The sequence below is a fragment of the Arctopsyche grandis genome, chromosome 6 (genome assembly GCF_051622035.1).
Source record: "Arctopsyche grandis isolate Sample6627 chromosome 6, ASM5162203v2, whole genome shotgun sequence".
Lineage (NCBI taxonomy): Eukaryota > Metazoa > Arthropoda > Insecta > Trichoptera > Hydropsychidae > Arctopsyche > Arctopsyche grandis.
Genome location: NC_135360.1, coordinates 18,580,129 through 18,592,866, shown reverse-complemented (window position 1 = coordinate 18,592,866; position 12,738 = coordinate 18,580,129). Strand labels below are relative to the sequence as shown.

The 12,738-nt window shown below is 32.3% G+C and overlaps 1 protein-coding gene across 1 annotated transcript in view; it reads right to left on the bottom strand.

Annotated features, from left to right (window-relative positions):
* Positions 1-9,539, bottom strand: part of Root (ciliary rootlet coiled-coil, rootletin) — a 34,327-nt gene extending 24,788 nt beyond the window's left edge. Inside the window, exons 1-2 of the mRNA XM_077432775.1 lie at positions 9,493-9,539; positions 4,487-4,908 (exon numbers count right to left, since the gene is read on the bottom strand). Coding sequence (XP_077288901.1) covers positions 4,487-4,906 — 420 coding nt within the window. The 5' untranslated portion in view covers positions 4,907-4,908; positions 9,493-9,539. The remainder of the gene's footprint in view (positions 1-4,486; positions 4,909-9,492) is intronic.
* Between the last annotated feature and the right edge of the window lie 3,199 nt (positions 9,540-12,738).

The window sequence follows — 12,738 nt, the reverse complement described above, 5'->3', positions numbered from 1 at the left end:
GTTGTTGAAGCATTTCTATCAAAATATCGTCAAGAAGAAAATACCGACCCTAACAATCTAATCCTAAATGAATAGAGCTAAACCGCAGCATCCGCCTCCAGCACCTCATTTCGAAGGCATCTATGTACATACCTTCGAAATGGAGTGCTGGAAGCAACCTTAGATTACATATTATATAATCTAAGGTTCGGTGATTATTTGGCACAAATCAATCTCACACACGTCATAAAGTTTAGATCACGGAACATATGGCACCCGAAAATTCCATCCATCGAGAGTAACGCACGCCAACTATCATGCTACCTAGAACTTGAATGTCAGATATTCCGTATTCGCGATTTTCATGGCAACGATTATCGTATCGCTCTTCGCAATGTGTGACATATGTAGTCCGTTTACCGTAATCATCATGTTATGTCCATATCTCTCTTTTTTAGCGCCTCGACTCCATAAAATGCAATGGGGAGTCACCATGGTATGTGAATCCCCATGGAGGTATGTCCGATATTTCCAATTAATTAAACTAAACGCCAAATCAAATTAAATATCATACACCGTGAAAAATTGCAATACATTAAAAAAATTGCATCACTTTTTAAGTCAGTATTTAATTGGGTCGAGATGTTAAAATTGATAGTTACGAAGTAGGCGATTGTATGAATTTAGCCACAATTATTTTATGTAATAATTGTGCAAAATCGAGCGTACCGGCATCTCAAAATTTAGCACTACACCACTGGGTCAGATCAAATTGAAAACCTGACGGTGTAGTTCTCAAATGCTGCTTTCGACTTTTGTTTGTTGTTCGACGTACATACATACATACACATGCAGTGGCGGACTGGCCATACAAGTGAACATGCCCGATGGCACGTGGGCCCCACTATCTGTTAGAAAATATGGGCCCTCAGTAAAATTAAATAACTTTTTAACTATTTCACGTGTGTAAAAATTTATAGGATATTGCAATATGGGACCTAAAGTTTGGGTATTTCAACAAAACAAATTTCTTAAGATATACACAAACAACTAATACCTGCTTTAACAGCCCAAGGATCGGTTAACTTTTTTTTATTATGCTCGAAAAGTAAGTTTCAACATTTGCGTGGGCCCTTTTGCCGGGCCCATTTCCAACCTCAAGATTATGTATATACCAATACCTATGTAACAACTACCTACTGAAATAAAAATGGGAATAAACAAATTTTCGTGAATAATAAAAACTGAATTGCTTAAAACAATTTTTATAGGACGATTCATCATCAACCAGCGATTTAAAATTACTTCATAATTTCAAAATAACATTTGATTATACTTCGATGATATAGTAAGATTTAAATACACAATTTTAAACAGTTTCCGAATATAAAATCTATTCCTAATCTAGACACATCCATGTAAATAGAAATATAGGATAGGGGCCCCTTCCCAAAATCCCGATTTTCGATTAACATTAATTGAAAATATTATTCATTTTTTTCAGGGACGTAATTTGGGGGGGGGGCATAGGGGGGCACTCGCCCCCCTAAATTAAGGAATAGTGTGAATTTAGAAAATATTATGAATTTAATGTTAATGAGATACTATGGATCTATGAATGCTACGTTTATTTCTTATGTATGTTACTTTTGGGTAACTAATAAAATAATCGCTGCTATACGCTTTGAAAAACAAATTTTTATTATTTCAAAGCAAGTATATTTTGGTTTTTAAGTGGTATGCCTTGAGTAAAATTCTTAGAAATTGTTCATCCTATGGAGCGAATCGTTAGAAAGGTTCACTTTACTTTATTTTGTCTCAAAAACAGATGTGTAACGTTTATTTTTCCGAAAGTTCGTATAATATATTTTTTATATTATAATAAGGTTTTAAATTAATATTTTACTGAATCGGTAATTGATAGTTTTTTGGTGACTCAGTTTGATGGTCGATTTTTTTTGACCATGTGAAGATTTGTGGAAAAAAATTTTCGCTTTTTTCGCTTTTTACATAATATTTTTTTTAAATTATTTTTTCAAAAATTAGCTTATTTTTTTCATATTTTATAACTCAATAAGGTGTATGCAGAGAATATTTTCCATTTTTATTCCGATATAAAAAAGATTTTTTGAAAAATATTCAATTTGACCAATCTTTGCCTGCCCCCCCCCCCCCCAATAAAAAGCTGAAATGACGTCCTTGACGAAAGTAAAAGCCACTTTTATGCCGCATTCTTTTATGATGCATTCTATTTTCCTAGTACAAGGGTTAAAACGAAATATGCAATGTAATTTATGGATCTATTTTGTATTTGCCATTTTTCTTGTACCTAAATTTGTTTATTCTCATTTTTGAAAATTATATTTATTTTTTTCCCTTGATTTTTAGCGTGATGGAAAGAAGAAAATTTTGTTATATGGGGGGGGGGACAAATTTTTTTAACCCTGGGTGGGCCCCCTTTGACTCCTAGCATGCCCAGATTTCAGTCCTAGTTCGCCACTGTACATATGTATGTCTGATAAACGTTTGTTCATATTACTCACAAGATGGAAAAGTGCATCGTTCAAAGTCGCACAATGCACATCAAACACGACTGTGGTGGAAACTAATTAGACATGTATTATATATATACAACATACAAATACAGACATATATTACAACACTATCACGGATATGTATGTATGTAGTGTACAATTAGCTATTAAGCTATTTCATAAAAAAAAAATTTGAATTAAGGCTTTAAAGTCTCGGTGAGCACCTTCTCTATTCACTAATTGGATATTAGTCTAATAATAGATACGGCACGTTGCTAAATCATTACAATAATTATATAAAACTGTGTGCGTGTGAATACATATCGAATTTTATCGTGTTTAATCAGTGGTTTAATGCAATCTAACCCATAAGCGATCGGCAGGCAGTTAACCCATTAGCCGCCATCCATGTGCGAACTGCAACAGCTGAATTGACCGAGATTAGGCCGTTATTCGCGTGTCGATACTCATTGATCGTGCACTGATTTTCCGCATTTTCCTAATTCGCGATATAACGATCCGTGGGTTGAAACTTTTCCCGTTATCATGTATGTATGTATGTGTGTGTGTGTGGAAACTTTTAAATGTGTGGCATTAATCAACGTTGCGCTTTTGAAATGCAATTTGTATTCATTCGTGCGGTGGGTAATTTGATCAATTTTCAAAGTATTGAGTGCAAGTTCGCTTCAAATATTACAGCAATTTTTCCCGAAGAAAAATCACACTCCTTGTATTATGTACATATATACCAGTGGCGTGCGCTGAAATTCTCTCTCTTTTTGTCGTACAGCCTTACTTAATGTGCACGAGCAGGATACAAGAGGAACAGCTTGTTCCTCGTGTATCCTGCTCGTGCACATTAAGTAAGGCTGTACGACAAAAAGAGAGAGAATTTCAGCGCACGCCACTGATATATACATATATGATGCATCTAATAAAAGACCTCGTGAATGTTTATTGTACACAAATGTGATTAATCTGATTTCAGGTTCATGTGAAACCGAATGTTAAACACGTGTAGATAAACTTTATCTTCAACCACAGGAATTTTCCATTTCATTTTTTTAATCTAATTATCGCATTATTTTTTTGTGAAAAACAACAAAAAAAATATACAGACATTCAGCAGACACGATTGGAGATAAATCTTATCTAAAATCAACGCCGAAAGCTTAACAAAACAGTTAGATAATGGCATAAATATGTAGTAATGAAGAAATTTAAGAGATTATAGTACCTAACAGATACCATAAATATAATATGACCATTGATCCCATAGCGATCATTGAAGTTGTTATTTTCAAGTAAACAATTTAGGAAAACAATGGATCAATTGTCGAATTGTAAAAGCGATCAATTGATTTGAAACGGAAGGTTTATCTAAAATTAGTCATAATAAGATATCGAATTTCATCAGATGATCATTAAAACCTATGAACTCTATACATTGTATTCAGAATATTTTGTAATTGTATCTCTTCGAAATTAATCATCACCTCATATCTCCCCCTTTTTAAGCTGATTTTACAAAATAATGAGAAATTGAATAATATTCTTTATTTAAATGAATATTAGTAGACCTTTTCGTGGAGTTTTCCATAACCTTTCTTAGTGTTTCCCGTGTAATCACTCCAAATCTTGCCATTATTCAAACTTGTACACTAATTGTGCATAAATTGTTGATTATTCAGTTATAATTTCAAAGTTTAATGTAAATTTGGTGTAGATATTAACAATCAATTAATTTATGAAAACAAGATTATAAAATTGATGTGTTCTGCAATAATGTACGACTCTATGGTTAAATAAAACTCCAATGTAATGTCCGTAAAATAAAATTTGATTACATCAAAGGTAAAAATCAATAATCATATTTTTTAAAGAGTTGAGGGTATTTTGCCACGTCTTGTAATTTAGCATATATAATTGAGTATCGTTTAAAATTCAAAAAAAATCTTGTAAAAAGAACTTACGACAGGCATGACTGCAGCTTCTTCGGCGCACACCGGACAGAAGTTGACTTCAAGAAGTGTTGCCGGCGGGCCGGCTTTGGCTTCAGCCTCTTCTTCTCGTTCGGATGCTCCTTGTTCGGCGGCAGATAACTGACTGATGCCATTTTGTTCATGGTTCGGGTTCGATACCCCATCAGCAAGGGGGTTGGGCGAATCGAAGGGGGTGGTCACGAGATGTTGACGGGGCGATCGCGTGGCTTCCGAGGAGCCGAGGACGTCGCGTGTCCAATGAACATTAGCGGCGAAGCCTCCTTCGTCGTCGGAGGTGGCTTCCGGGGGCGGAGGCGTCGGGTGGAGCCCCCGAGATAGAAGGGTCCACAGGGCGACACCCCTAACCGAGATGGGGGCGCGCGAACGCGCAGATAGCCATGATTTTGGCATATCTGAAAAAGACACGCAAATCAAATACACATTTATTGGATTAATTTTGTTATTTGCAATGATGATTTTAAAAGTATCAGACATAAATTAAATAGATTGAAAATAATCTACTTCATATAATATCATACAACATTTGCGTATTTAAGTCGATTCCGGTACTATGCTGATAATAATACCGAAATGCCTTAATTGTTTTGTATTCAATTCACATTCTTAGATAATTTTTTGAGGCGGAACCTAACTTTTTTAAACTAAGCAATCAAAATTATAATACTATGAAATTAATTGACGTGTCTTCTTGACACGAACATGGAAATATAACTGAAAGTAAATTTACTTTGAGGTTTCATTAATATTTATGGCTGTCATAAACCTTAATTGCTGCAACTGAGGCATTATATATGTAGATACAATGCAAATGTCAGTGCAATAAAATTAAATATCGTTTTGTCGCTTTTAAAATGATTTAGATGCGCCTCTTTTTTTAAGTATGCATGTACATATACCTAATAAATGTTGGTTGGTTCATATGATAACATACAAAGATTGTAGCCAGCAGCATAGCTCTGTGGTTACGTTAATGCTAACCACCGAGAGGTTGCCAGGTTCAATACCGTGGGTTGAACCTTGAAAGAATTTATGCCAAGTATAATCCGTAGTGCTGCTGGTCAGACTTGGATATTTGTGACTCATTTTTCAGAAGTCAATCATTTTTCCTTTCGTTGTTGAAACAGTCCCTCCATCGAATTGGCCAAAACAATCCTATTCACTATGTCACCATTATTTGAATATGATTTCAAATTAATAATCTCTTAATTTATATGTGTAAAAGTTTAACACTATGTACATATATGTGTCACTCAGTGGCAGCCCATAATGACATCATGGGGATATTAAATTTTATAAAATTGTTTTTGTGGAAAAAGTGAATGTATGGTTTTTTAAAAGGAAAAATGTCATTAAGAGTTTTAAGCTTTTACTTATTATAAGAATGTTACAATTAAGTCATTCTAATTTTATTAATTACAACGATGATGATATATTCTTTAAATTAGATTATAAAACTGTTTTAAGTAGAAAAAACTTAACTTTGGAAAAGAAGAAAATTCAGTAGAAAAGTTAAATTCACATAACAAGTTAATATTTGCACAGCGAGTAACACCGAAACGAATATCAAATTCGCGGTGAAAGCCAAGGTCACTTTGAAACAATTAAAGTTAAAACTCCGACAAACGATAAAAAGTCAAAAGTTATCCAATGTGAAACCTTGAAAGTTCCCACGGACAAATATGGGTCAGCCTCCACACTTTAAATTATTTGTTACGCTCTCATAACACGCGACAAAACCACCCTTAACATTATTTCACAGGGGATTTATCACCAGTGCCAAGTGTTAATCCCGTGAAAATACCCCGAAGACTGACACCTACATACGACTGTCTACTTTTCACACATGCCACGCTGAAAACTGAAAGTCATTGCACGTGTTGAAAAAAAAAAGCCTTTGTATCGGAAGAAAACTCGAGTTTGATGGAAATTCTTACAGTGTTATATTTATTAAACCGGCAGAACTAACTAGACCAATTTTCAAATACTAAAATGAAACGAACATGACTTTTTGACGTGATTATATGTATGCCCATGCATATTAAATTCATTAAATTATTGCAGAAGGCATTTTGGCGATTGGCTGGCGAATCAATTCGTGTCCTTATTATGCGTGATATAAATCCAGGGGTCGTAAACGACGAACGACGTCGTAAATTGGAAGAAGAAAATGTGTAGCCAATGGGCCAGTGACCGGGGTAAACGGGGAGGCTTCCACGGCCACGTGGATGAGAGACGTCTCCACGTGGCACGGAAGCTAGCTGGTGGCCCAAACACACCCCCAAAACGACCAAACACACGCTATGAAAACCTGCGTATTCTTACTACGTACGATTTCCCGGAAAATTCCAAAATTTGTACGCGAACGACAATCTTTCAGAAATATTTAGGTCGATCTTTATAATCTGTGTCTCTTTGATAAGTACAATAAAATATTGGTATAAAGATTTTCGTTATGAAATATACGATAAGATTTTTCACATGATAAATTTAATATTTTTTTTTACGAAAGGCTTAGTAATAATCTCAAATGTATGCAAAAATTTTGAAATAATAATTATTAAGGTATTGAATATTTTAACATAATACTTCTCAGGAGTAAAAAGCGTGTCACATAACTTGAACTTAGATCTCAATTTACACACTATTTGTCGAATTAAATAAACAAAAATTAGTTGAAACTGGTTTTGCAGACAGCTTCCCTATTAGCTATGTATGTACGAATATCTTGTTTTCGTAAATAAATAAACAAAAAATAATTAATTACATATGTGATTGCTTGGTAAAAAAATTCGGCACATTCACACATACCGGCAGCATTATGAAATACTAATAGTTACGACAGCATTTTCGATACAAATTGAGCGCAAATGTATGGAAACTTGCACAAGACAAAAGTTCTACTTCAGGTTGTCGGATTTTGTTCAATTTTTTTTATTACTTAAAATCACTATCAGTATTATACACATTAAATATCGAGAAAATAAAAATAATTTAAAAGGTCAAAATAAAATAATGAAATATTAAAAAAAAAATACTACTTCCGGTTTACGAAATCTGACCAAAACCTTATCAGCTCTAAGTTAGTAGATAAATAATACAAATATAAATTTTCAGCTTGATACGTTCAGGGGTGTTGACAGGATCCAGGCGACAACATTTTTGACCTTTCTAAGAGGAGAAAATCCCATTTCCGGTTTATTAAATTTAGTGATTTTTTTTATTTTCATCACATTGATACAAGAATTATACTTGAATTTTTCCGTGAATATCACACATGTTAAAGGGGTCGAAAAAAATAGTGGAAGAAAAATCGAACAAGAGTAAACTGCCACTTCCGGTTGAGGGATGCTTAGCAAATTTTAGACATAACTTACTATTACGCTTAAACTTTCAGTTTAAGTTAAACTGAAAGCTTAAGCGTGAAAGTTTAAACTAAAAGTTTAAACTGAAAGTTTAAGTTACTTAAACTGAAATTTCAATATGAAATTTCAGTTAAATTACTTCCGGTTCAGATAAAAATATTTAAAATATTTAAATTATAAAAATTATTATTTCTAGTACATGTAAAAGAAATTCAGTCCGATTCAGTTAGTAGTTTGGGAGATAATTGAATTCAAAAACTTAAAAAAAAGAGGACACCTACATATATGGGGAGGTAAAATTTCCTGTCAACTTAAAAATTTGAAAAATTTACGTCGTGTCGATAAAAATTTCAGTAACCGATACTAAGTTTCAGTTCGATAGGACTAACGGTGTTCAAAAAATCCCCAAAATACACATACACACAGACACACACACACACATTTTTTCTAGATCATGAAAACGTGATCAGTAATCGATTCTGAGTTCGAATCAGTCAAAATCTCGAGTTCGAATTTTCGCATGATCACAAAACTTCATCTATTGTTACTACATATGTAGGATATGTAGATAAAGTAAAAAGGTTCATTATTTATTTAGAAATTCTTTAGATTTATTTTATTATTGTTATATAAATATTATAGATATGGAAATTATTATTATGGAAATTAAGTCATTTTTTGAAGAACTAGGATGCTTTTAATTGTATATTTTTGATAAAAATAACTGAAATGAGTAAATATTGATGATGCAATGAAGTGAGTGCTTGCTGTATTTTTTTCGTAATTATTATTAAACCATTTTATCGTCGAGTTTATTCGCTATGAGAAGTTGGCGTCGTAAAGGTTATCTTTCCGTGGCGTAGGTGAGAAAATTAAAACTAAACTTTGCATCGGCTGACCCAATATATATGTACATACATATATATGTACATAGATATGTATATAAATATCTTAATATAAAATAAATTGATTTTGTCCTGACATCTAGTAGTCAAGTGATCCATTATATAATATCATGTCACATACATATACATATGTATGTAATATCAAATAATCATATATTTTGCTAATAAGTACCTAACATGATAATAAACAGGAACATTTAAAACTTTTAATTTGTGGATGTTTACGTGCTCGTCATGACTCTTTTGAACTATCATAAATACAAACATATGTACATTATGACTTACATATTGTATATTGACGCCATGTTATTTATCTGTTCAAGGCAATTTTCTGATGATAGACATCGATAATTTGAAAATTATGACCTTCACGTAAATCAACGGAACAGATTTCATTGTGATTCATTTAGAAAAAAATTGTCTATACGTTCCTGCAAAATACATATGAATGTGAGCACTATCAGAAATGAGCTACTGATAAGCAAAAAAAAAAATACATTTACATAGATAAGTGCCAAAAAATTAGAATATTTCTACATATAAAAAATACATACATACTTGTATTGGCATGTATTTATAGAATTCATTTTTGCGTGGTGTAGGTATACAATAAATCACACAGTGGTTAATGGGTTTTTCCTTTCAAGACAGTTACGATCCTCAAATTGTAACTGAGTTAAACATTTATGGTTTTAATATGAAAATATACCGGAAAACGCACCTCCGTACCTGCGCAATTATCTTCAATCTATGTATGCTGTCAAATGAAAATTTCACAAAAATCGTATCATTTCTAAAATTTAAACAAAGAAAAATGAATCATGCGAACTTAAGAAAGTTCAAGGAGAGTCAAAATAGAAGCTACTTTTAAATTTGTGATAATTTTAATAATTACCTATTGAAAATATTCATAATTTATTCATCGAGCTATTTATACAGTGCATTTGCGTCAATTTTGTTCATCGATTTTATTACACATTTGCGTTTTGTACTTATTATTAGTACAAAACACCGTCTATTATTATTTTTTAAATTAAATTCTGTTAAAAAATATTATTATTTGACAACGTTTGAGAAACTATCTAGTCCAGATCTTCGTTATCTGTTCCCCATTTGTTTTGATTTTGACTGAGCTGAGAGTAATAAATAATTAAATGCGTCTCGTCGTTTGAACTTAGGACTTTGGATCGGACATACGCGTCTCGTTTTCTACGGAGCTATTAAACCAAGTCCAATAACTTTGAACTTATTAGGAAAAACACGAGGTACAATGTTGTAATTTTTCAGTAACCTACAACCGGTTAGTATTATCTCTTATTATTTTAAATGGGCAAGAGAAATTTTGTACAAAAGTTAAAAACTCTTCAAACTGGATTCGCTTCACACCTACAAAATATGTTGACGAAATTTCAGTTGACGTAAGATTTAAATTGAAGCGGATATGAACCAAATAAATTTTATCTTTTAAGTTTATATTTAGTTTTACCACAATAAGAATCAAAGTGTGATTCTAACACGTGCTCCGATCGTAAAATTGTCGTGTATTAAAAATATAGATAATGCATTAAAAATATAATTAATATAATCTCAGTGTAAGTTCAGGTCAAAAAATAAATCTGAGAAGTTCATTGAGAACATTTTATATCATATGTATTATATTCCATATTATACGACAGTACATAAGTACATATTATACATATATCCAAATGGTATATGTACATATGTATAATACATACATACATATGTATGCATGAACATTAGCCCGGAGCGAAAAATGCGAATTTTGGATTTTCATCGATGGAAAAGTGGAAAACTTTTATCTTATCAAGGGAACGTTAACCCTTTGAATGCTGACCAACTCCGATCGGAGTTTTGCTGACAAGTCCATGGGTCTATAAAACGCCGATAGGCGTGTATATTTAGCATGTACAAAGTAAACAGGAATACTACCTGCTAAGCCTTTAAGGTAGCATTGAAAAAAAAATGGATTGAACATGGGTCGTGTTATCCGTGTCATTAATTTGTCAATGTTTTAAAAGACTCTTTTACACCGGAATTTCTGAATTTATAACCATAGCAGAATTACCCGATGGAAATCCAAAACTACTAAGTTTTTTAGATTGAGGCTTGACATTTAGATTTTGAGCATTACATTTTAATAATAATGAAGATGGAACTAGTTTTGGAAAAATACATTCATTAATAGACTTATTTTGCTTATTTTATATTGTTGCAAGATATATTAGAGTCTAAATACACCTTTACAAAACTTGAAATCCTAAGCGGTAGTTATCTAGGGTTTGTTTGGATTAGCTACAATTTTTTTGGGTCTACGTGACGAGACAGAATGTTAAATTACAGAAAACACAAATATCGGAAGGCAAGATGTGCGCGCACATTAATACGGGAGGAAAAGCCTGTTCCTCTTGTTCCCGTTGTATCCTGCTCGCGCAAATTAAGTGAGTATGTACCGTTTACCATGCACCATTTTTTTTTATCTTTTGACTTAAGATCTATCGATTTTCGATCTTTGCCTTCCGATATTTGCGTTTTCTGTAATTTAACATTCTGTCTCGTCACGGAGACCGAATTTTTATACCTGCTTTCTATTGGATTTCTAAATAATTCTAGTTGGAAATGTTGGCAACATTTTCAGCGTGGTGGGCTTTCAACAGAAAAGACGTCAGCACTCAAAGGGTTAAATAAAAAACTTCATATATTTTAAACAATGTCCTATGTCTCCAACCAATCGATTTGTATTGAAAAAAAAATCGAAAAAGTGGATTTTTTCAAACATACATATATCTGAGTTTTTGAGAATAGTATAATTTTTTTTTTTAATAAAGAGTTAATAATTCTGAAGAAAAAACGAATTTTTTGAAATGTAGGGAGGCCAAAAAGACCTGTTTTGATGTAAAACCTGACATTTTGCATCAAAATTGGTCATTTTTACCTCATTATTTTTTTTCATAAAATTCTTAAACTTATTGGGTATTTTTTCTTTCAAATTAATGAAAATCCAAAATTCGCATTTTTCGCTCCGGCCTATGTATTCATACATAGCAGTACTCTTAATGCTTTACTCTTTGAATGAAATACATTTTTTTTTTGAAAAGTTTGATACAATGTGAGATAGATTAACAAAAGACTTCATATATAATATGTATGTAATTTATTTTCTAATGAATCCATGAAAATATTTAATTTCGCAAACAAGTGAGTAATGTGTATCCTCTCCATTTCTTACTTGGAAACAAGTAAAAATGTGTACATACATACATATAATGAAAGTGACTATCTACTTTTGTGCACGCACGGTAAACACAACAACAAAAACGAGGAAAAGATTTAGGTGTAATCAGGTAAAAATAAAATATTAAATGTTTGACCTCAATATTTGAAAATGAAAAATTGACAATGTACATTAAAAATTTGTCAAATTTTGACGATTGTGACTCAACGTCTTTTTTTTCAGATAGGATAATTTTGTTTTTGCGTTAACAATGAGCGAAAGATAATAAAAAGGTGAACCAGTATCCGCAATTCTTGACCTGCGACCTGTCGACCTCTAACTGATCAAATTGAAGAGTGATTACAGCTTTACTTACGTCCGTTATCTGTCCTATGTGCAGCATTCATTTCGCAGCGTTTATTTTGCACTAAATGCAACAAAAATGATAGTAATATAAGTTCTAGCGAAACCATCGTCTTCAGAATAATCAAAAGCGAAGCAGGTACATACATATGCTGTTGATTCATATTTTAATTTTATATTATAATAGGGACACATTATTAAATTTTATTAAACATTAAGTGATTTTCCTGGATTTGACAAATTCAATAACATTTAGTGCTATCAGTTCACCAAGTGTCAGTCACAATTAATTCAAGAAAAATGATAAATATTATACATAGCGCCAAGCAACAATTAATATTGATATCATTTTCGGACGAA